Source organism: Pelobates fuscus, chromosome 9, assembly GCF_036172605.1.
Source record: "Pelobates fuscus isolate aPelFus1 chromosome 9, aPelFus1.pri, whole genome shotgun sequence".
Classification (NCBI taxonomy): Eukaryota; Metazoa; Chordata; class Amphibia; order Anura; family Pelobatidae; genus Pelobates; species Pelobates fuscus.
Window position 1 is genome coordinate 12,188,175 of NC_086325.1, and position 26,326 is coordinate 12,214,500.

At 37.7% G+C, this 26,326-nt stretch overlaps 1 protein-coding gene across 1 annotated transcript in view; it reads right to left on the reverse strand.

The window, feature by feature from the left end:
- Positions 1 to 25,954, reverse strand: part of LOC134572303 (cytochrome P450 2G1-like) — a 93,693-nt gene extending 67,739 nt beyond the window's left edge. Inside the window, exons 1-3 of the mRNA XM_063431186.1 lie at positions 25,775 to 25,954; positions 24,655 to 24,817; positions 2,932 to 3,084 (exon numbers count right to left, since the gene is read on the reverse strand). Of these exons, the coding sequence (XP_063287256.1) occupies positions 2,932 to 3,084; positions 24,655 to 24,817; positions 25,775 to 25,954 (496 nt within the window). The remainder of the gene's footprint in view (positions 1 to 2,931; positions 3,085 to 24,654; positions 24,818 to 25,774) is intronic.
- Between the last annotated feature and the right edge of the window lie 372 nt (positions 25,955 to 26,326).

Genomic DNA, 26,326 nt, shown 5'->3' on the forward strand with positions numbered 1-26,326 from the left:
CTAGTAGTGGCCCGACTCCTCCCTACACATGTAATAAATTACTCACTTTTTCCTAACTGAGGTCCTTTTCCTTCATTTTCATATGTAAATACTGAACAAAAATATTAATTGAGGCAGTCAGCTAGACCTTTATCCTCTTCTACATAGCTTCCTTATTTTGTTTTTAATCTAACTAATCATTGTTTTACTTTCCTTTTCTCATTTATGTATCTAAAAAATATTTTGTCCCCTTTTTTTTACTGACTGTGCTATTTCTCTTCTGTGTGTGATTTGGAAGCTCTTATAACTTGCTTAGCCTCTTTCTGCCTAATCTTATATATCATTCTGTCTTCCTCACTCTTGGTATTTTTATTTACTAAATGCTAACTTTTTGTTTTTTACTATTTTGGCCACATCTGCGGAGTACCACAGTGGTTTCTTGAATTTTTTGCTTTTACTGACAAGCCTAATGCAATTTTCTGTTGCCTTCAGCAGTGCAACTTTTAAATAATCTCATTTCTCTTTGACTCCATTTAAATAGCTTCAGTCTGATAATGACTCATTTACACATATTCTAATTTTAGAAAAGTCTGTTTTTCTAAAGTCTAAAACTTTTGTTTTTGTGTGGTGTGACTCAGTCACTGTTCTTATATTAAACCACACTGACTGATGATCACTGGATCCTAAACTTTCACCTACAGTAATATCTGATACCAAATCTCCATTTGTTAACACTAAATCTATTATGGCCTCTTTATGAGTTGGCTCCTCAATGACTTGTTTTAGAGACAATCCCAGTAGGTAGTTTAGAATATGTGAGCTCCTGGCACGAGCAGCTATTTTTGTTTTCCAATTCACATCAGGAAGATTAAAGTCACCCATGATGATAACTTCCTCCTTCATTGTCATTTTAGCTATTTCCTCAACTCGTAGATTATCTAACTGTTCTATTTTTCCTTGGGGCCTATAAATCACACCTACACTGGTTACTTTGTGATTGCCAAATTCTAACAAAACCCAAACGGACTCTATGTTTGCCTCACTAACTTTTATTAGGCTAGATTTTATGCTATCTTTCACATACAGGGCCACCCTCCCCCTTTCTTGCCTTCCCTGTCTTTTCTATATAAAGAGTACCCTGGTATTGCTATGTCCCAGTCATTTTTCTCATTATACCATGTCTCAGTAACAGTGACTAAATCTACATTATCAGTTGCCATTATTGCCACAGGTTCATGGATCTTATTCCCTAAACTGCGAGCATTTGTAGACATGACTCTAAGCTTATCATTTTTTAACACATTTGCTGCAGGCACCTTCTGTCCTTGTTTTGGGGGACAACTGGATTGATGTTTTATCACCCTTTTGCCCCTCCCCCCCACTCCTAGTTTAAATACATCCTAGCAAAACCTCTGAACTGCTCACTGAGAACATTTGTTCCTTTTTGACAAAGATGCAAACCATCTTTCTTGTACAGTTTATTTCCATTCCAAACAGAGCTACCATGAGAAACAAAGCCAAATCCTTGCTCCCGATACCATTCACCAAGCCAAAAGTTAAAGTCCCTAAGACGCATCTGCCTGTCTGTCTGAGTGTTATGCACAGGCAGAACTTCAGAGAATGACAGTGTGGAAGCAACCTGCGGTATATCATTGGCAAAAACACTAAAAGCTTCCTTAACCTCTGAAACCTCATTGCAAGCCAAGTCATTTGTTCCTAGATGGACAAGTACATCCAATTCCCCTTCCTGCTTTGCTCGCTTAACAATATTACAAATACGTCTCCTGTCTCAGTGAGCAGTAGCTCCGGGAAAACATATCACAAGACCACCATTGTCCATCTCTACACCTCTTATGATGGAATCCCCCAACAACAACTGCTTTCTATTAGACCTCACCATAGTCTCCAAGCCTGTCTCCACAACACCACTACACCTGGTGCATGAGAATGTCTCCATAACACCATTACACTCTGAAAGTGCAGGAAATGAATTATGTAGAGCAAAAAGAGAGTTGACTTGGAAAGAGTGTGATGTGGGCGTCTAAGAGGACCCAGTGAGATTTGAACTCACGACCCCTGGTCTAACCCCAGGCCTAACACCTTTGGTGTGAAATGAAAGCCCTTCATATCCAGAATAAAATGATTTATAATAAGGGTGGGTGCACTTAATATGAAATAAGTAAATTATGGTTGAACAGAGATATAGTCAAATTCCAGGTTTTGTTATGGATTAGAACTTGTACAACAGCCTTCGTCCATAAGGGTTTAAGGTCAAAATAGCGGGACCTAAAAATAATCTCTCAGTAAGTTAGGTAGTCAGTTTGGCTACTTTGGCCATTCATTTTAAATTAGCTTTGTATTATCTTTGAATTCTCACTTTATTAAATACAGTTTAAACTGTAGAATCAGTAAACATTGGCAAATCTATTATGTGACATTTACAGGAATGGAAAATTTGGGGAGCAAGATAAGATAAATCTAGAGTTAGTTAACAGGCTCTCTAACATTTTTAATAATATTCTAGAATGTTAATCATATCTTCTGCATGTATAACATATGGGATTGTAATTATTGTGTTAAAAAAATTAAAATATGAAATGTTACCCTGTGTGATGTAGCTGCATTTATTTTTCATCATTTGCTAAATTGTAAATCCTTTAATTGTTTTGCTATCTATTAAATACAATTTACACATGATCCAATACTTGTATTTCCAAACGATTTATCTACAAACATTCCTGTAGACTTTCTGGTAACTTCTGAAGATAAATCATTTGGAGAGTTTTGCTAACAGAATTAAATAATTTAGAGAGTTTTTCTAATAGTATTGGACTATTTGGAATGTTTCTTAAATTGAGGCCTTAGTTTGGAGAAATGAAACTGTACATTTTATTTTGTCCTGTTTTAGTAAGCCAGAAATATTTTCATAGCATACGTTCAAATTTCTCAAACCTTTGGTTCTTTTTAACTCTGCAACGAGACAAGTGACTTCCTCCAGAATTCTTTCTTCTGTGCTTCTCTTCCCCATCCCAAAATCTCGTAAGGCAGAGAGAGAAAAACGTCGGAGTTCTCGCCATCGGTGCATATTGTTGGTAAACGCTATTCCTAGTTTGTAAAGGATGTAACAGTAAAAGGTATATTATGCTTATTAAAATTTAGCTAAACAGATTTAATATTATGGGCCAAGAAAAATAAAGTAGGCAGCATACATAAGTAAAAGGAGTTAAACCAAAATAACTATAGGTACACCACAAATAAAATCTCCCCCTCTAAAAAGTGTGCTCACCAACAACACTAAATTGTATAACATATATCGAGTATAAACAAAAAAGAGAGAAAGAGAGTTGGGTAAAAATTGCCCCTCAACTAATAATATAAAAAAACTTACAATGAATATAGAAATATGAAGTAGATCAATCCGAAAGGCCAAAAAAATTATCATTTACAACCAATAAATGTAATAATAATGGTTGCACTTACAATATAATAAAACAAACTCTTGTATGGTACACACGCCTCTGTAGTAGGCTGTTAAATGTATTCACCAAGTATAGGATGTAGACGTGGTTTAAATAAATAAGTAAAATGAGTCAGAATAATGAAATAAATATAACAACAACACAGTCCCAGCACATGTCATCTTATGGTAAAACTTTCTAGGGCATGTGGTCACTGCCAAATGCAGGTTTAAATATTGAACTCTATAGAGATTCCCCTCTTTCTTATCCCAATGTACAGCGCTACGGAATGTGATGGCGCTATATAAATAATAAAATCATAAAAAATATTAATAATTGTGAGCCAGATTGTTGGTATATGCCTAAGCCCTACAGTAAGGAAACAGATAGTGCAACAAATGCTAATGCCGGTCATTGATTATGGGGATGTAGTGTATGTACCCGCACTGCAAACCCACCTGTGATGGACCGCCTGCACCCCGACCGGGTATCTCCGTCAATCGCTGCTTCCTAGTACTTGTGAGTACCATAACCACTGCACTGGAACACCATAACTTCCGTAGACCCCACGAACCACCGCAGCTTGGTTGGGGTCTTGCCGTCCTCCACCCACTCTGGACCCAAGACAAGGATCCAGCTTCCTGTGAGTAGTTCTCTCCTAGTCCAGAGAGCGTAGCAGGAACAGCTCTTACAAGAGCTTAGTGATTATACTCAGGGGAGTATAGTGATTAGCAATAGTGATAGCGATAGCAATAGTGATAGCAATCCCCAGAGTGAATGTAGTTCTCCAATCCCCCAAACATGAGCCTAAACTTCATGAAGGGTAGAACCAGACTCTTTAATGGGAGTCAAAGCTGGCCTTTTATGCAAGTACCAACAAGGTTGACACCCAGGTGGACCTTGTTGGGCACATGGACACAAAGTGTACAAGCCAATAGAAACAATGCGACAATGAATAACACTTCACATACAGTACACAATCCCTCACATCTGCCTGTGACACAATTAAGGCAGATAATACATTAACTTAATTATCCCCAGGCAGAAAAAACAGACATTTTAATAAAGTCCAATAAGTAACCCAAACTACAACATATCCCCATGAACATCCCCTGATAGCCCTGATCTGGGTGAACAACATCTCCAAAAATCACCCAGATCAGAGCCAGGGTTCAGGAAATTCCTGGAAGTCTCTTTTTGACTGACCGCAAACATGGTTTCATGCCCAAAACAGTTCCAGAGATTTAGGCTGTGCGGCCGGTCTATTTTAAACAGTCGACGACAAAAAAACGCTGAACCCGGGTCAACTAAATAAAATGTCCGTCTCCACGTGTTTGAATGTCAAATGGCAGCCACTTCAATTACTTCGACACTTCGACTGTATCCGAAGTGCCACTTCGACTACTTTGACAGTTCAAAGAGCTATTGTTCACAGTCCCAATACGCACAATTAGGGTCTCTCAGCCAAAATAAAACAAAGGGTTCATAGTCACAGGGTAAAAGGCTAGCAAGTAGTCCCCTCCAAGAACCAGTGGCGAAGTTGCTTTCGTCACACCACCTTAATAAATTTTATACTTTATATAATTAATTCTGCCGCGTTGACATGTGACATGTTAAAAGAGCTAAACTGGCTGTCGCTGGAATCCTGACGCACTCTTCATCTTTCCAGCCTTGTGCATTAGAGCATTTCTGGAAAGCTCCCACACTACCTGAGTAGAATGTCCTCCCCTGCTGTTGAAAGCAACCAATTGGAGAGTTATGAGTCAAATTACACAGCGTGGGAAAATTCCAATAAACTTTCCCACACTGTGTAAAATTACACAGAGCACTCTGATTGGTTGGATTTCAAGCTAACCAATCAGAGTGCTGTGACAGGTATATGTCTTTATAAGCCTTCCCTCACCCTGCGGAGCTCAGTCTGCACGGTGCCCTCCATTGGTGAAGATGTATTATTTCAGCGTCTGAGTTTTTTTGCGCTCACGTTTTTTGTTTTTTATTATTCAAAGTGCGATGGGTATTATGTTTTTTTATTTGGCCGGGGTGGGGACCAGGTGGGGAGGACAATAGGTCCCCCCCATATTGGTATGTAGGGCCCCCACCCGCCGCTCAGGGGTGAGGGCCGGGGCGGAGGACAATAGGTCCCCCCATATTGGTATTTAGGGCCCCACCCGCCGCTCCACTGCTGCTCACTGTTTACTAGACATGTCCCTACTCGCAGTATAGCGAGTAGGGGCATCATTTACTAATACTAAGTAATCGTTTCTTAGTATTAGTAAATTTGACTAAAAGAACAATTTAGGTCTTTCAGTGTTTTGGTAGATAGCTCCCTAATACCGTGGGAATTAGGGAGTTATCTACTAAGCGGCTGCAAGAGAACATACGAAGTCTTGAAGTGCTGAAGTTCCGAAGTGCCGAGGTACCAAAGTGCTGAAGTGTTGAAGTTCTGAAGTTGCTGAAGTTCCGAAGTGTCGAAGTGCCGAAGTATTGAAGTGTGGAAGAACCGAAGTTCTGAAGCGCCGAGCCGAAGTGCCGAAGTCCCGAAGTTCCGAAGTGCAGAAGTCTGAATTTCGGAATGCCGAACCGGACCGAATATTTTCCCCATGCACATCCCTATTACAAGCTGTCTTATGCTAAATGTGCCTAATTGCTGTAGTTGATTCTGAATCTCTTATCCTGTATGTAAATAGCGTTATTGTTTTGCACTCTGATCCACCGTATCAATCTGTTCCTTTTAATGATACTTACTCATTACTACTGAAAGATTTGTTTTCTCTCTAAAAGCATAAAAAGTTGATCTTCAAACCCATTTTTCAACATTATTGTAAAGCTTATAAACCTTCCTTTAACATATTGAAGCCTATTGCCTATAATGTGAGACAGTCGATTGGTAGAGTTGAGCAAACCCAAACTGTAAAGTTCGGGTTCGTACCGAACATTATGGTTTTTGGACCCCGGACCCGAACACGGATATTTCAGTGTATGTTCGGGTTGGAGTTCGGTGTTTGGCGATTTAATGGCGTGTATTGAAAGGCTGCAGGGCAGCCAATCAACAAGCGTTTGACTCATGTGCCCTTAGAAGCCATCACAGCCATGCCTACTAATGGCATGGCTGTGATTAGCCAGTGCAGCATGTGACCCAGCCTCTATATATACACGCTGGAGTCACATAGCGCCGCACATCACATGAGCTGTTATTAGTGTAGGGAGAGGATGCTGCAGCTGTGACGGACAGATTAGGAAATAATTCTGGTGTTGAATCTGCAAACTGCAGCGATTATTTTTGTGGGTGCTATACTACATTTTTGTACCCTGCCCTGAGCCCAGTGCCACAGAGAGTTCAGTGCACTTGCAAGTGCATGTGTGACAGGCACATTACTTTAATCCTGTTCTGGTAGCTCAGTGGGCAACATCTAGGCATTTTTAAATACTGCAATTTTTTTTGGTGCTAAATTTTTTTGGTGCTAAATACATTTGCGTACTGCATTTCTTGCAGTCTAATAAAACCCTTAAATACTACTGTTACATTGTTGGTTTAAAAAATCACACTTTTTTGTGTTAAATAGAACATTTGCGGCCTGCGGTGCATTTCTTGCAGTTCAATAAAACCCTTAAATACTACTGTTACATTGTTGGTTTCAAAAATCACACTTTTATGTGCTAAATAGTACATTTGCGGCCTGCGGTGCACTTCATATCTGAGAGTCAAATAAAACCGTCAAATACTGTGGTTACAGCACAGTTTTAAACATTCTAATTTTTATTGGTGCTAAATAGTACATTTGGGGTGTGCACTTCACATCTGAGAGTCAAATAGAACCGTCAAATACTGTGGTTACATCGCGGTTTTAAAAATTCTAATTATTTTGGTGCTATATAGTACATTTCGGGTGTGCACTTCATATCTGGTGTATGTGTGCAACACTGGCTAGTTACCGCTTCTCAAAGTCTAAAGACAAATAAATGTTGCCTATGGTGGAGGTAGTATAGAAGGCAAGACTGAGAAAAATCATTCGGGTTACGTTTGCCTGTTGACATGTTAATTATCTTAGACCATTAAAATTCAATAATCAATGAAAAAACACACTAAGTGTCATACAAACATATGTATTATAGACAAGTTAAAAACAAGACTACAAGTCATGCTATAACAAAATTAAACAAGTTTTAAAATATGTATGGGCCAACCAGTGGCTGTAAAAACAAAGTTTTACTGGTTACATTCATGACTACACACTCTAGAGAACAGGACCTTCATGTAGTGTGTTCTTTTTTTTTTTAAAGTCATACAGCATCCTTTCATGTGCTTTTCGGATGTAATATTGTTAATTACCAATTTTTGTTTAGCCTGATTTTTTTTATTTTTTTTTTAAAGTGAAAAATAAGTGTTATTGTGATCACTTCATATACAGAAGCATTAATATACATTTCTATATTGTGTAAAGACACAACTACAAAGTTAAAAACCAAACACCAAAACAACGTGCCAGACAATCTACCTGTGCATGGCTAGTGTGATACAATAAGTCTACATCTTAAAAATGCAATAACCCACAGAAGATGGGCGAGAATTTTTTTTTGCAAATGGAACTTTGATTCGAATTTACTACATCGGTCACTTGTAATATTGTTTCACAACTACAACACTTGTTACACAGATCTAAGTGATAGAAAACTGATATTTTCTACACTAGAAACTACCAGATAACAAGCTGCTATATTTAAACCAGTTATCAATAGCTAAGAGGTACTTCAACAATATTGTCATTCTTGGGCAATACCCTCACAAGTCAAACTGAGAGGTCAGTTTATAGGGAAAACTGTTGCCTGGATACAATACTAAAACAATTTCCATATGTCCTTTGCAGACTTTACAATTTAAATTTTTCAGTGATTTTAAACATGTGAATAAAAAAATATTTTAAAAAGTGTATAAATATCAAAAAACAAGCTTAAAAAAATGAAAAATCCAACTCTGAAGCATGTGTGTCATTCTGGATGTTCAGATGGCCTGCAAAAGAATAATGAGTTATTAAAGTATACCGCACAAGTTTTACATAGGTTGCCATTATACTGTATATGAAATATTTGGAGATACAATTTAGATTACTTGCACTTTTAATCTTTAACACTCCACGCAGCGTTACCACTCCAGCTTGACAACTTTCCATGGGATGAAGTTACCAGCAGGCCCCCAGGTGCCTGAGGCTCCTGTTCAGGACCTGCCAGTACAGGAAGGTGCTACCAACACCCAGTGGAACCCAGGTAAGTTGTCAAATCGCAAGCTGACTACTTACACTAGGAGAGCTCCAGGACACACCTGGGACCATAATCTTTATCACTAATCTACAGGCTGTACCAATTATAGTGTTTGCCATTTCAGTAAGTTATTCTTAGTGAACTTTACATGCTGGTAAAACACAGGTGCCAACTGCTGTGACTTTCTGCAGTATGCAGACCGGCAAGGAGGGCAGTGTTGAGGAGTGGGTGGAAGATGATGTGGAGGACGATGAGGTCCTAGACCCCACATGGAATGAAGGTCATGCGAGTGACGTGAGCAGTTTGGAGGAAGAGGCGGTGGTCGCACAGAGGCACCATCACAGCATAAGAGGGAGCAGGGTGCAAAAGCAGAGCGGCCTTCCCTTAGCGCTCATCGGCATGTATTAGCTCTAGAATTACCACAGTTATCCAAGTAACAAATGGACCGATCAAAGGAACCATAACTGATTTAATGAACCATTCGCAGTTTCACTGTAGCGGCTGTGTGCACTTTCGGTGTTCTCACCCTGCTGCTGCTCGCCTGTCTGCGCTGCAGCTTAACTTCGGCCTTCCCGCTCACCGCCTCATATGCGATGTGCCCACAAGGTGGAACTCCACCTTGCACATGCTGTAGAGACTGTGCGAGCAGCAGCAGGCGATAGTGGAGTTCCAGCTGCAGCACGCACGGGTCAGTAGCTCTGCGGAACAGCACCACTTCACCACCAATGAGTGGGCATCCATGCGAGACCTGTGTGCCATTTTGCACTGTTTCGAGTACTCCACCAACATGGCCAGACACCGTTCTCAGCCTTGCTATCCCGCTTCTATGTCTCCTTGAAAAAAACGCTGAAATTCCTGCCTTTGAAATGCTGTCATTCCATCTGGTGGAGACGGACAATTTTAAAAACCTGATGGCGTTATTAAACTACAAGAAATGCACCGCAGGCTGCAAATGTTTCTTTTTTTATATGTCCCAATATTTTGGGGATACCCCAATTTTAAAAAATAAATAAATAAAAAACAGTGTTGGCTACCTCCTCCTCCACCACCGCTTTCACCTACACCGCCGCGGTCACCGCCTCCTCAACCTCCTACTCCACATCCACCTCCTCCTGCTAGAGCAGGGTGCAAAGTGGAGCAGCCGTCCCCTAGACAGTACGCCTGCTACTCCCCACCGCACGCAGGAATCGAGCACACCAAAGCCAGCTCCAAGGAGTTCCAAGGAGTTCCCTGGCGTGGCAGTTCTTCAGACAATGTGCTGACGAAAAAAAAAATATTTTTACTTTCAATCAGATGTAACTCCCTTTTTTTAATCTCCTGCTCTGGAAATTGAACTTTACTTACATACGGGTTCTAGCAAGCTATTAACAGAGCAGAGGATAAGAAATTCCAATTAAACATAAAGGTAGTATAAACATTAGATGACTCTTGACAGGAAGTGTCTAGGAAGGCTGTGCACATCACATGTAGGTAGGTGTGACTAGGGCTGTATAAACAAAGTGATTTAACCCCTTAAGGACCAAACTTCTGAAATAAAAGGGAATCATGACATGTCACACACATGGCAGAGAATTGAGCAGTGAGTCTCTAGGATCATAATCTATACTCCAAAACTGCTTCATTGAGCTAAAGTTGTTTTGGTGACTATAGTGTCCCTTTAAGTCTGTTGGAACTCTGTAATTAATGTCTGCTATGCATTACAGCATATAACCTATGGATGGCAAAGCATGGTGGCAGTTGAATTCTTAAGTAGTTAAAATCAGCTGGAAGCTCCGGCCCTCCAGATGTTGCTGAACTACAACTCCCATGATTCTATGAATGAAATAGATAGGCTGAGAATCATGGGAGTTGTAGTCCAGCAACATCTGGAGGGCTGTAGTTTGGGTAAGCCTGATCAAGAGTGTTTAATTATTTTACAGCTCCAATCTGAAAGTATCAGAGGAACTTTGCTGGCTATCATCTGCATTTATTTTGCTTATGCAGTAGCTACTGAATGTATGTTAAAGGCGAAAGAGACATTCTCACACACATAAAGGGCATTATTGCTAAGTTTTGGTTTCAAGGTGAGAAACAGGAGCAATCCTTCTCTTGCGGATGCCCAACACACCCTTTGGGTCTATAGGGTTCAGTTTTTTCTGTTAATTTTCTGCATGAATTGTATTTAGGGTTTTATTTGTTTGATTTTTTTTGTCTTTTTGTGTTTGTCCTGGGGAGAGGATGCTGATGGAGGGAAGGGGACCCATGTTAGGATATTATGATTAAATTTGCCTCTCTGAACATCAGGGGAATGAACATCCCAAAAAACAGAATTATTTTCTGGATAAAACAATTAGAAAATATGCATATTTGTTGAATACAAGAAACATACTGGTTCACTGGTTGTCCACAGATAAAGATGTACGTAGCTACCCTAATGTCCAGTAGACTCGCATTTAAACTGTTACAGCAAGAATTGGTCTCTGAATGCAGTTTCCATATTCTCACATGTGAAATTACTAATCAAATCTATACAATTGCAAATGTTTATTCCCCCAACCACACCTCAACAAGGTTCATGCAGAGTATTGGATCTCCAGTGGAGATTTCTGCCACACCTTAGAAATGCCTCTGCCACGTGTTCCTGGAAGGGGCCTGCTGGCTAGCCTCCTGTCCAAAGACTATGGGCCCTGCAAAAACCCTGTTAAAACACTTAGTGCATGCTATTTTCCCATGCAGTTCAGGAACCAAACAGGCGCACGAACGAGGGACCAGCCGGGAGCTTGTTAAGCCCAATTGACACCTCTTAACGATTCTAACCGCAATGTTTTAATTGTTCGTCTGGGTGGCCGTAATTCTTATGAATGACCACTACATGGCGACCATCTTGTTCACATGAATTCAGGCAGCGGTGTTTTGTAGTCGAGCTCATGGAGCTCAAATCAGACACGGAAACTCCCGAACACCGCTGGACTTCCATCATTGCCTGCATTTGGATTCTACACCACCTAGAATGGGCAATGTTCGGTGTAATCAATTGTCTGGATGAGGGGAACAAGCTCCACAGCATGACTATTGACTACGTTTGGTAGTTTGTTCGTTTTTAAACTACCGAACTTGACCGACCGTTTGACTGATTTCATGGTACTGTTTTGTCAGTCAAATTATGACTTCCATAGAAATCCCAAACCCCTAAACCGATCTGAGTGATTATTGGATATGTTGGTCACCCATATCAGGGCTATCAGGGAATGCAACTTTTGTGAGGTTTTCATGTGTTTTGGGGGTACTTTTGGGGTGTCTAAAAAATGTGTGTTTTTCTGTACCTGGAGATAATTGAGTTTGTACAGTTTCTGACTCAATTATCTCTCTTTATCAATACCAGTAATAAATAAATAGTAAAAATAAAAATTTCTCAAGCACAGAGGAGGAGTTTGTAACTTGTATACATTTAAAGCCTGTGTTTCCATAAAACAGTCTTCTCACAGCATTAATCATTGGCTCATGTGTATTTTAGGTTCATGTATTGGTAAAAGGTGTATCCATGGCAGTGATACCTTGACAGACCGCCACAGAAGGGTTCTTTTTTTGGGTGATTTTAATTGTTTATAGCACCTTACTTTAGATAGTAATAGTCTAAATAAAGAGGATAAGCAGTGCCATGTTGTGAATCTTGCTAAACGTTTTACCGGAATATTGAGGATCAATGGTCTTTTAGTCTTATGGTGTGTTTGGCATCTGAAAGAGAAGGATTGCTCCTGTTTCTCATTCTCCTACTAAGTTTAGTCTACAATTGATGATTTTTGACCGAGAGAGATATGGCCAAATTGATTTTAAAAAATTAGGATCAATAGTATCCCAAGGGCGGATCACAATGCAATTATAATGATAATTAACGCAAAATTTATAAAAACAAGATCTTATTGAAGATTACCTGACTGTATTTTGCAATATAAATTGTTTTTAAATCTGATCAATGAAGTTTCAGTTTTTTTTGTTTTGTTTTTTTTAAATGATGTGGTGTACTTATAAGTGTGCAATCAGAGGACATCTTATCAAATTGTGAACTCAAATAAATTGCTGAAGTAATATATATATATATAGAGCTGGACAGTTTGGAGAGAGAAAACAGGGGTAAGGACCAGATTGGTTTCATTAAAAGCAAATCTTCTGTTTATAATGTCAAAAGACTCATCGAAATTCTGGACATGGCACAGTCAGGCTGAAAGCTTATTTTGGCCCTATCGTCGGATGCCTAGAAGTCCATTGACAGAGTCAGAATAGGAACTCATTGGTCAAGTTTTGGAGGCATTTGGTCTCTCCAGAAAAATAATGAAATCTATAATGCCTTAGAGTAATAGGCAGTGTTTTTTCTTAAGACTGGTTTCCATTGAAAAACGGAACCAGACAAAGCGGCCCACTCTCTCCAATGCTTTATCTGATGGTAATTAAAACTCTAGCTTTGGCAATTAGGACAAATAACCAGATTAAAGGATTCCCAGTTCTGTCATAAAATGTAAAAACTATTATGTATGTGTACGGCGTAGTACAAACGATCTGTGAACAATCACTTATTTGGGCAGATATTTGTTGATGATTAATTTTTTTTTAATACATTATTACTGCTCTCCCGGTTACTGTATCTACACAGATAAGAAAAATACTATTGGATACATATTGTTAAATCAGGTTAAGGTTAGAGAGTTAGAGAAGGGTTAATGTCAGAGTTAGATTACATAGGGTGATTAGTGTTAAGAAGCTTAACAGCTTCAGAGGTGTTAAAGAGGTAGTGTAAGGGGTGTCTATGAACACTGGGTTAAGTGCTAGAGTTGGGTTATAGTTAGTATAGGGGGACATGAGGTGTTTATCTTTTAAAAATGGTTAAACATAGGGTTAAGGTAAATGGTTTATTTTCAGGATTTGGCTTTGAATGCCAGAGTTTAAAGAGTTATTTGCAAAGTACTCAACTTCCTATGTCTTCTTTAAACTACTCAAATGTATGATATTAGCGATGTAGAAGCTGTTACACCGTGTGCATCACTCAATGCTTCTTTGATCCTCCTGCAATGTAGTTCCTGTGGAAGAGGTTGTTAGTGGGCAGATAGTGATCCTTCCACTTCCTGTCCAGCCTCACACACAGTCACTGGAGGAGCTGGGGCAGCACTGAGTTTTACGGACGTTATAACTGTTTCTGCAGATTTTCTATTAAGGCTAACTGGACAACAGATGACACCAGTCAAGGCACCTGGTACTTATTTATTCCCACCAGCCTACTAACGCAAAAAGGCACATTATAAGTGCTGAAAACAGGTGTTCTCAAGTAGTCATGTGCCTGACGTATTCTTGAATTATCTATAATCAAACATACATAAACTAATCCATAACATTAGACATATCTACCTTACAATTCCGTGCTCAATTATATTTTAATACGTCTATACTTGTATGAAATGATACATTACACAAAACATCACAAAAAAACTAAAATAAAGAATAATAATAAGATAGCTCTCGATCAAAGGGATTGGGGAGGAGAGGGGAGGATTCTTTATGCATTATCTAAGACTTCCCTTATATTTATATGATGTTTCGTTATAACATATTAATTGATCTTATTGATTCGTCCCAAAAAACAGTGTATCTGAGTCTTTTATTAGGGGTCGGAATGTATTTTTACATATTTAGTTGATGACATAGTTGATGTTTAATCAGACACCAGTCAGACTTTGATGGACAATTCCAATTTCTAGCTACAGTTAATTTAGCTGCTGTCAACATATGGATTAATAAAATCAACTCTTTTTTTTTCATACTGGGTACATTGATATGTAAATGCATCAGATCTGGTTTTAGGCATATTGTACGCTTTAAAATGTTGTTTATTTTTCTTCCAACATCCTGCAATAGTTCTTTAATAATCTAACACTCCCACCATATATGTAAAAAATCTGCCTCCTTTAGCCAACATCTCCAACATTCAGAAGATTGATTAGGAAATATTTTATTGATCTTTTTAGGGACTAGATGCCATCTGTTTAAGAAAGTGTAGCTCGTTCATATTCAAACAATGTAGAGTTTTATTTAAAAACTGAATTGAGTTACACTACTCTATATGGGAGATTTACATATCCAGATCTCTACTCCATTTCGATATTGCTGTTGAAAAGTGTTTCTTTTTCATTTTATATAAAAAAAGATTGGTTTTAGAAATCAGTTTTTTAGTGTCCGTTGAATTAATAATCTGTTCAAAATATTTTAAAGTTTCTTCATAAGGTAATTTTAGTATTTTCATTATATATGATCTTCCTTTCAAATAATCAAAAAAATATTTATTCATAAATCCTGATGTCATTTTAAGGTCACCGAAAGTTCTAATTTTGCCTGATAAAATTAAATCTTCAATGGTTTTAATGCCTTTTTCAGACCATGAGAGTAGATTATTATCGGGTAATAAATAATTTAATAATTCTATTTTAAAAGATGGAAATTTTTTCTCTCCCATGTCTAATTTCCATTTTATTTCAAACTAATTTTTCAATATAAGATTTAAAGCAAAACTTTTCCCCAAAAAGTTAAATTTTCTAATTTCTTTATTAGATAACCAGAAAATTGAAGAGCTATTTTAAAAAGGGCTGATTCTCTTAGTTTCATGTTAATACCAGCTTCCATCTTGATATGTCTCCTAAAAGGTTCATATTGCATGGGTTAAAAGAGTAGCCTGACCCAACCTTTCTCAAGGATGGAATCCCTAATCCTCCATATTCTAATTTCTTTGACGATATTTTAGCGCTAATCCTAGGTCTTTTTTTCAACCATATAAATTTAGTAAAAGAAGACTGTAATAGGTTAATCCAGTTTAAAGGGATATTGCTTGGGATTAAACTCAAGATATATGTTAGTTCAGGCAAGACGTATGATTTATAATATTAATCTTTTCCCACCTTGATATTTCTTTTTTTGCCCAAATATTTAACTTAATATTAATTTCCCTTATTAGGGGGAGCAAGTTAATATTCATTCATTTTTGCGGGTTTGCTGAAATTTTTAAACCCAGAAAAGAAAAATGCTCCCTTGCCCAGAGGAAATCAAAACTACCCATAATCCCTGCTTTTATCTGTGGTGTTAAAAAGAATGAGAGCACAGTTGTTTTAGAAGTGTTTAATTTGTAATTCAAAAATCGACTATATCTTTGTATCACCTCCATTGTTCATTGATTGAATTTACTGGGTCTTCCAGCACAATAAGTACATCGTCTGCGTACATCTTTATTTTTATTTCCACATGATATTTAAAAACTTTTATTTTGTTGTTATTTCTTATCTCAGATGCCAATACCTCAATGGTCATGACAAAAAGAAGAGGAGAAAGCGGACAGCCTTGTCTAGTACCATTTTTCAATTTAAATGAGTTAGAGGAAATTCCCTGGCCTATTACTTTTCCCATAGGATTCAAATATAGAGCCATTATGGCTTGGTGGATCCTACCTGAAAAAACAAAAGCTTTTAAGGTATTTGAAAGGAAATCCCAGATGACTCTGTCAATGGCTTTTTCTGCATCCAGTGACAGAGCAAGCATTAGGACCCTTCTACGCTTAGCGGTTACAAAGATATTTGCCAATGTTCGTATGTGGCTTGTTGACGATCGTCCTGGAATAAATCCTACCTGGTCTATATGTATTAACTTAGATATAACAGATTTAAGTCTATGTGCCATAATACCAGCATACAATTTTAGATCTTCATTCAAAAGAGAAATAGGTCTATAGCTTTAAACATCATGGGGATTTTTCTTTTGGTTTAAGATAGTGACAATATTTCCTCTAAGGAGGTCTTCCGGAAGACTTTCTTTTTCTGCAAATTCATTAAAGGTAATCTGTAGGTGTGGCGCCATATCTTCTTTAACCCCTTAAGGACACATGACATGTGTGACATGTCATGATTCCCTTTTATTCCAGAAGTTTGGTCCTTAAGGGGTTAAATTATTTATAAAACATACCTGTCAGACCATCAGGTCCTTGTGTTTTGTTAGATTTTGAATGATCAATAGTTTCTATAATCTTTTTCAATATGAATGGTTCATTAAGTTTTTCTTGTTGTGAATTAGATAATTTTTTTAATTCCTTTTGTGACGGACTGCCTTGCACTCCGACCAAGTGCCTCCACCAATCGATGCTCCTAGTGCTCACCAAGGACCATCAGCACTGCACCAGACACCATAGGCACTGCAGACCTCCCAACCACCGCAGCTTAGTTGGGGTCTCTCTGTCTTCTGCCCACACTGGACCTACAACAAGGCTCCAGGTTCCAAGAGAGTATAGAAGGATCAGCTAGTAGAATCCAAGGGAGTATAATGATTAAAGCAATCCCTGTAGTGATTATAGCTGTTCCCTACCACACGAGGCGAGGTGGCGAGTTGAGGGTAAGACGTCTGAAGGTTTATTGGTACAGGTTAGATTTATATACAATTCCCCAGGCCAGAGGAACACTCCCTGGACCTGATGGGGCACCGGATTACAAAATGTACAGACCAATAAAAACAATGTAACAATGAATGACACTCCCACATACAGTACACAATCCCTCCCCTCTGCCTGTGATATAAGTAAGGCAGATAATGCTTTAACTTAATTATCCCCAGGCAGAAAAAAAACCACACATTTTTATAAAGTCCAATAAGTAACCCAAAATACAACATATCCCCATAAACATCCCCTGATAGCTCTGATCTGGGTGAACAACATATCCAAAGATCAGAGCAGAGGTTCAGGAAATTCCTGGAAGTCTCTTTTGACAGAGCGCACGCATGGTTTCATGCCCAAAACAGTTCCAGGGAATTAGGCTGTGCGGCTGGTCTATTATAAACAGTTGAAGTACCGTTCGAATTACCGAACGGAATTGTGAATGACCATAGTTAATATGTGTCCCTTGTTCGTGGGCTTTCGACTTACCGAACGCTGTTCGACTCCCGTTCAAATTGTCGAAGTTTCCTGGAAGGTAACTTTTCAGCGGTGTTCGTGCCGTTGCGTGTCCGATTTGAGTTCCATGAACTCAACGACAAAACACCGCTGAAGCCGTTCGATTAAATAAGATGGCCGCCGCCACGTGTTTGAATGTTGAATGGCGGCCACTTCGAGTACTTCAACTGTAGCTAAAGTGCCCCTTCGAAAGTGTAAATCTGTTCCAATAGAAGTCCAAGAGGCAGAAATAGTGCCTTAGAACCAAATAAGTCACAGGAGCCATAGTCACAACGTAAAAGGCTGACAAGTATTCCTCTCCAAAACCCAGTGGCGAAGTGGCTTTCGTCACACCTTCTCTTGAAAATACAATTCAGCATTTTGTAGGGGATCCTTAGAATTAATACTATATAAACTACTGTAATATTTTTCTTTCTAACTTCTTAGATATTTCAAAAATTATTATTTCATTAATAGTTTTTTTAAGATCCTCAATCTGATTTGAGATATTTTTTGAAGGATTAATTTTATTGTTTCTAAATGTAACTTATTTTCCAACTTAATATAGAGTTCGGAAAGATTTTTTTCTCTAAGTTCTTTACTTTGAGAGGCTTATTTTATAATATGACCCCGGATCACACATTTAAAAGCAGCCCATACTGTAACTGGAGATAGATCATTAGAGGAGTTTTCTTGAAAATAGAGATTAATATTTTTTTATATACTCTCTATTTTGTGGAGATTCTAATAAAAATTCTTTGAGTTTACATTCTGGTTGTTTTTTTATAAATTAGAAATTTGTCTTCAGTTCCAAAATTACTATATTGTGATCTGACCATGTAATCTAATCAATATCAATTTTTTTGACTCTTCGAATGGAGTTTATATCTGTCAAAATGTAGTCGATTCTTGAATAAGCAAGATATGTTTTTGAAAAACACGTATAATCTCGCTCATCGGTATGAAATATACACCAGGTATCATATAGTGAAATCCCCTGTGCAAAGGAACAACATTTTGATGCTTGTAATGCTTGTACATAGACGTTTTTGTCTCTGTCTGTCTTTCATTGTCTGTTTATCTATCTTAGGGTCCATCACACAATTAAAATCACCCATCCAGATGATTGTCCTTGTTTTATTCTTTTTGATCTTTCCCCAAATCTCAATATAAATTTCATTGGTGCAGCATTTGGTGAATAAGTATTAACAATTGTGTAAAGGATATCGTTTATTGTACATATCGTTATTATGTATCTACCTTCCGAATCCTGTCCGGAATATTTTGTACACAAATCTATATGACGTGAAAAGAGGAATGCAACCTCACATTTCCTTTTATCTTGTATTGAGGATGCAATAATCCTAGGGAAGTCTTTTGAAATATGAAAAAAAATTGTCTAGAGTCTTCCAATGTGTCTCTTGTATGGCACAAATATCTATTTTCTGGTTGTTTTATTAAATAATTGGATACATTCATAGGTTCTAAAACCTATCATCAGATATGAACTTTGGTGTCTAGTACTTTAACAGCACCATCAACACTATTATGTGTTCCCAATAAACACAGATGGGAGGACTCACAAAAAAGTCAACTTATCACCACCCCAGTGGTATTTCCGAAAATCGGACTATGGAGCCAAAAAGTAAAAGATCCAATGAAAGGAATTAATTTTGTGAACATATCCCATGGAAGGGAGAAGGAGAAAAATAGATGGAAAGGAAAGACAGAGAGAGAGGATCACGACAGTAATTGTATAATACATTATCTTTGTTGTATTGAATATTCCATTTCCCATAAAAAAAAATAGATAAAGGTATATAGAATTAAATATCACTTATTACATATACACCAGTTTAACTTGTCATTGGTATTAATTCTGTTCCTAAATGTAATTCTCTGTATACAATTATTTGGTCACAGTGTGTATTACTTTTATCTTGATATTTGTGTATCAATTCCATTTTTTCACTGTGTTCTTAAATACAATCCCTTTATATAATGTGCATTGTTTTGTATTACTTTTAGTGTTCCTTGTTATAGTGTCTTAGTGTCAGGTATATCTGTTTTATAAAATCTCAGAAATTCACTTTTTCCACTTTTAATTACCCTATTCTTTTCTTTCTCTTTACTCCTTTTACCATTCTCTTTCTTTTTTTTCTTCTCCCATAATGTTCCGTGTATATCTATAAGTGTGCCATACCCACAAAACCCCAAATTGCGTCTCAATCAAACATCAGCTATTCACATTGTGTATATGAATCTTATTTTCCTTTCTTTTATTCTTCCCCTTCTTTTCCTTCCCTTCCTCCCATTCCATTCCTGCCCCTCCCCTTTCCCCTACCTTCCTCTTCCCTATGATAAACAAATTATCATTTGAAAAAATAATTATCTTGACTTCCTACTCTTTCCTCTTCTTTTTCTTAGTATATAGGTGTATATTGATATTACATGTTTCTTAATGTCCATTCACATTCTTCCCCTTCTCACTTCCATTTCTTAATTATTGGCCATCAGCTTCTGGAATCAGGTGTCTCTCTTGTAGACATCCTTTCAATATATTCTTGAATCTTTATAAAGCAAGAGTCTTACAGGAAATCCCCATCTGCATTGGATTTTGTTGGCTCTTAAGATTTCTGTATATTTTTTACGAAGGATCTTCTTTTCATTCTTGTATAGGTCGATAGATCTGGGTAAGCGGTTATTTTTTCATAAGGGGTTTGGATTTTACCTTCTGTAATTGGATTTGTTATGGCTAGTGTTAGATGTTTTATCTTCATTTATTTATGTTCCTTTAAAATAAGTTCCAGCTCTCCACCACTAGTGGCCTCCATAGCCACTAGTCACCTCAGTCCTCACCTGCCTAGGACTAATTATAGATCCTACAAAAGGCCGCACTGAGAATACCAGTGGCCTTTACATTGAAGTTGGCGAATTACTTCATATCCTGGCTCCTGTGAACCTGCTTCAGACTTACCTTCAGACTTACCTTCAAACCTGCTCCATACCAACCTGCTCCGGACTTACTTTCAAACCTGCTCCTAACAATAACCTGCTCCACCCTTACGCATACTTCAAACCAGCCTGCCTCTGTTACCAGCTTTCCATTGTTACCAGCCTACCTTTGTTACAACCCTACCTGGAAATTACAGACATTCTTTATTATTTGCAAGTATCCTGTTTTGTGGCATATTACCTAAATTCTGTTTTGCATCAAGTTTCATAATGTCTAAAATCACTAATAAAGTACATGAAGTCAACCCTGCCATAAGTCTCCTATCTGACATGCACAAGATCATGACAGCTAGTTTAATTCGAAAAGACAAACAACAGATCATAACGTCTCTGGGGATATTTGTAGACAGATGTTTAGGTTTGGATATCCTATGCCATCGTTCCATTAAAGGGCCGTACAAGGTATTACAACATTTCAATACAGAACTTAAAGTTACAGAAGGTTTTATTGAGTCAAACAGGTCATATTATGGTGTAAAATATATATAAAATTATGCAATTCATTAATATACAAACGTTGGTTTGGCTCTGGTCACATAAAGAGGGCCAAGCAACCAGAATTGGTGGGAAATGCAAATTGGTGGGAACGCAATAATAATTGGTATGACACCTGTTTGTTGCTAGTCATTTATAATCCTCCCTTATACACAAGTATGTCCCGTCTAGGCCCTTACGATCTGCCAAAGACTTACGTCTATCTTCTGTCCGTATTCCCACCTCTGATGCTCGCCTTCAAGATTTCTCAAGGGCTGCACCGTTCCTGTGGAACTCTCTTCCCTCCTCCGTTAGATGCTCACCCAGTCTCCACTCCTTCGAAAAATCGTTAAAATCCCACTTCTTCATAAAAGCGTATCAATTAAACTGTTAATAGCTACTGACTGATTCCTCTTCTGCAACTGTCACTAGTCTAATACTATCCTTACCTTTTTGTGTCATTTTACCCCACTCCCTCTAGCATGTAAGCTCATTGAGCAGGGCCCTCAACCCCTCTGTTCCTGTGTGTCCAACTTGTCTGGTTACAACTACATGTCTGTTCATCCACCCATTGTAAAGCGCTGCGGAATTTGATGGCGCTATATAAATACCATAATAATAATAATAATAATAATAATAATATTCAAGTATTCGGCAGTCTACACTTTCTCAATGTACAATGTACTCCTCCTGCTTTTAAGGTATTTCAATTATGACCTCTGGAGGTCACCATAGTTCACTAGCACCAAGTCTTGCCATGCTGGACTACCCTTGTTACGGGTAAGTAGGCCTTCATGGAATCTACGCTTATCTCGACAGGTTAGGTTCAGTCGATCAGGTTTCACTCAGCCTTATCACACCTATCAGGTACACAATAAACTTTTATTCCTGGGACTTCAAGAGACTTAGCTCTTTCTACTTAATCCACGCAATGTCCACCCTATGTATATATTCTACCATTTCAATCCATTTATGTGTTAATGCTTATTTACGTTCTTTCTCTACATTTTCGGTCTAAGGGGAATCGACTTCTCTCACGATGGCTGTTACGGTTGTACAGAAGTACCTCACTAGTTCTCCCTAAGAGATAATAACTGGACCATCTTTGAACAATACCTTTACCCCTTTTCCGAGATCTACCCCATAGTGGCAACAGCCGGACAATCATAACACAGCAACTGACGCCCCCTCTCGTTCATCCCATGGCCAGCGAATCCCCCCAAAAACCACAGCTATTCCAGGAACTCATCCTGGACTAGCAGTACTCTTGGCGCACGGGAGAATACTAGCACAAATTGCACTTTCAAATAAAATTTGATTATTTTTATGTGCAAGTCTCTATAAAGTTTAACACATACTAGGTAGTACTTGGGAGGGGGCAGTTTTTCCTGCTTTGCAGGACTCTTACTCCTCTCCAGTTTTTAGTTTTTTCTTTCCAGTTGTTTGTTCCCTAGGGTTAAGCCCCTGAACTACCTCTATAACCCTTTTCTTCACCCCTGATCTGGTTTATCCTTGAACAAGGGGTGTTGTCTTTTCTACAAAAAATTCCATCTTGGTGGGCCCACTTTATTTACAGGCCCGCCCGAACATCAGTTTTGGCACACCACAACCGAATTTAGTTAATATTATGGTTAACTTTCTGCTGGTTTCCCTGACCACAAATAAATATATATATATATATATATATATATATATATATATATATATATATATATATATATTTGTGTGTATATGTACATGTATGTGAGTGTACATGTGTATATATAATATATATGTATATATATATATATATATATATATATATATATATATATATATATATGTATAAATATTCAACGTGTATGTTTACCTACTATATTTACATAATTAATTAATTTTATTAATTATAATTCAAGGGATCTGTCTGACAACCCAGGCATAAAGTCCATTGAATTTAATTTACAAGTCCTATATTTAACCCTGTAACTTGTAATGATGATTGATGATGATATCAGTGATATGATGATGCTGTTTTTGTGTGAAAAACGCAAACAAATATATGAAAACTAATTTTGGCTAGGGTTTGTGACTAAGTGGCTACTACAAAATACTGGACATACCCCATTCTGAATACCCTTGGTTATCTACTTTTGTGAATGATATGACATGGTAATTATCATTCTTGGACTGCCATATGGTCTCAAAGGAAACATAGGCCACCTAACCAATCTGGCAAGCTGACATGGGAAAGCCCAATATTCGACCCTGTAACTTTTCAAAAACCCATAAAACCTGTACATGGTGGGTACTGTTTTACTCGTGAGACATGACTGAACACAAATCTGAGTATTTTAGAGAAGTAAAACTTAAAACGACAATGATATCATCAGTGAGAGGGCATTTTTTTTTGGGGGGGGCGGAAATGCAAAAAATAAATATGAATGCTAACTTTGGCCAGGGTTTGTGAATAAGTGGCTACTACAAAAGACTGGACATACCTCATTTTGAATACCTTGGGTTGTCTACGTTTGCAATGGTATGCCACACTGGGGTTAATTTTTATTTCTGGACTGCCATAAGGTCCCAAAAGCAGCATAGACCCAGCAAACCAATCTGTAAAATTTCAGTGTGTAAAAATGAAAAGGGGAAAAGCCCTATATTTGACCCTGCAAACTCCATAAAACCTGTATATGGTGGGTACTTTTGTACTTGTGAGACATCATTGAATACAACTATGTGTAATGTAGCAGTAAACTCTAACAGTATTATAACATTAACAGTTAAAATTCCACGCAGAACTTCTAAAAAAAAATGTCATATTGGATTATGTTTCATTTATATTTGATATTAAATGAAAGCCCTGTTTCTACTAAATAAAATGCTAGATAATAAGTGTGGGTACACTTTATATGAAAGAGGTAAATTATGGTTGGACAGACATATAGCGGAAATTCCAGGTTTAAGTTTTTTTTACGTTTTGTTTTGATCAGACCTTGACTATTGACTCCATCCTTAAAGGGTTAAAATGGAAAATTCAACCCCCCCCCCCAAAAAAAAAAAACCCAAAACAAACCCACAATGTATTTGTTCAGTCAAACCATGCCATGGCAGCATTTTCCACAGCAGAATGAGGGAGTCATTTCCTTGAGTGAGTTGCAATTTTGAAATAAATATTCTGTGTTTTGTTAACAAATGCATACAAATATTGATGGCTAGCTATATCTGTTCTAAGTACGCCCATATAAGCCTCTGCCGCAACCAATCTTCTCTAAGGTGTGCTTCCCATGTACAAGTGAGTCACATTGATTGTTCTGGGGGAAACATGCATTGTAGACGGTTTCTGTATGTTCCTCTCTGGCTCAAAGTAACGTGGAGGCAGGGAAGGAGTAGCATTTGGATAAAAACATACTTTCAGCAATAAAATAATTGAAATAAACATTTTGCTCGGATTTAGAAGTAAAGAAAAACATTTCACAGAAGAGGTCTGCTCTGTTAAGTCTACTGAAGTGAAAAATTCCTTAGAAGTAAAAAGCAAAGAAAACGTTGAGAGCAATCATTTCTTACCATAATTTTTGTAGACAGTATCAAAGGTGCTAATGTCTCCCCGAGCCAAAAATTCATCCCCTCTGTCTATAAGGATTTCTTTCACCCTCTTATATCCGGTAACCACCACTACTGGTCGAGTCCCGAGGTACACCGTGTATACATCACCATATTGTTTGCTAAACTGTAATGGAAGAACATCAACTGCTTGAACTCTGGTGTGACTTTCATGTTATTACATTATTTATATACCATATTAATTAAAGCACGAGTGTCATCAAATTTTAACTAGATTTAATGAGAAAATATATTTGTATTTGTCCGAGGAGCCATGTTGGGTCAGATTCTACTCATATCCGAACACATACCACACAACCTAACATGCCTACTGCTGCAGGTTCACACAAAGCAATCACTGCAACAGCAAGTTAGGTTGAGCAGCAGTTGGTCAGATAAAAGCACAGTCTGACCCAACATGGCCGGTCAGCCAGATAACAACTGAATGTTCTCAGACGAATCAATGCACATCATTAATGGAACACTAACTATATAGGAGTCTACTCCACATTGCAGGGGTTTAAATGGTATGTTGATGCACTGATTTTCATTCAGCCGTTCAACCTTTCTGCAAGATTGATGATGATCTCAGCCAATCATATGCCTACTCACATGGAGACTTGTGCACATGCACGGCAAAATGCGACACGACAAAATGCAACACTATGCCAACCAAATGGGAGCTATTTGAGCTTTAACCAAGTTTAACTTGTTTATAGCTAAAGAGTCCCCTCTAGTGAAGGTCAGGAAGACAAGAGGTAGGTTATCTCTGCATTAAAAATAATGCTGTTTATGCAACACAATGTTTGCTGGATTAAAAAGATATGGACAGATATACCCAGACCACTTCGTTCAGAGGAAGTGATCTGGGTGTCTAGGGAGATCTTAAAAAAAAATAAAAAAAAAAAAAAAAAAAAAAAAATATATATATATATATATATATATATATAAATGTATATATATAAAAAAAAGAAAGAAAGAAAGAAATGGAAAGAAAGAAAGAAAGAAAGAAAGAAAGATTTTTGATAACTATTCCTTTTATACCAAGATTGCTAACTCTCATTGTAAATTCACACAGTCCTACCTTCTGGAGAGTTTCTACAAAATCCCCCTTTCTCAGCTGCAGCAAATTTCCCAGCAGTGGAAGAGGTCTAGGTCCTGGGGGGAGGTTTCCATTTCTCCAAATGATTTTAAAACCAAGTATCACAATAAGGCAGGATATGCAGAGGGCAATAAGGAGTGTTAACCCTTCAGAGGAATCCATTGTGGAGTTGCTCTACAATGTGTTTCAGATACAGGTGTCTTGATGTCTTTCTTGCATAGAGGTGGTAACAAAATAAAATTGTATTCATGTAAAGTAATGCTGGAGGGGAAGAAGGAATTGTGGGTGGTGTCTAAATATATGAATATATTAAGACAAGTTATTACATACATAATGCAAAAATACCAGAGCATTTCAGTGTGCAATGATACCTTTTTTTATTGAACTAACATGATACGTAAAAGACAAGCTTTCAAGTGTTTTCCTCTCTTCCTCAGGTCTGAAGCAATACTGATCAATCTGATCAAAAAAACGATGTTAAACAACTAAAAGTCTGACCTTTTACTGTTAAAACCACAATTTCCCCCCCCCTGG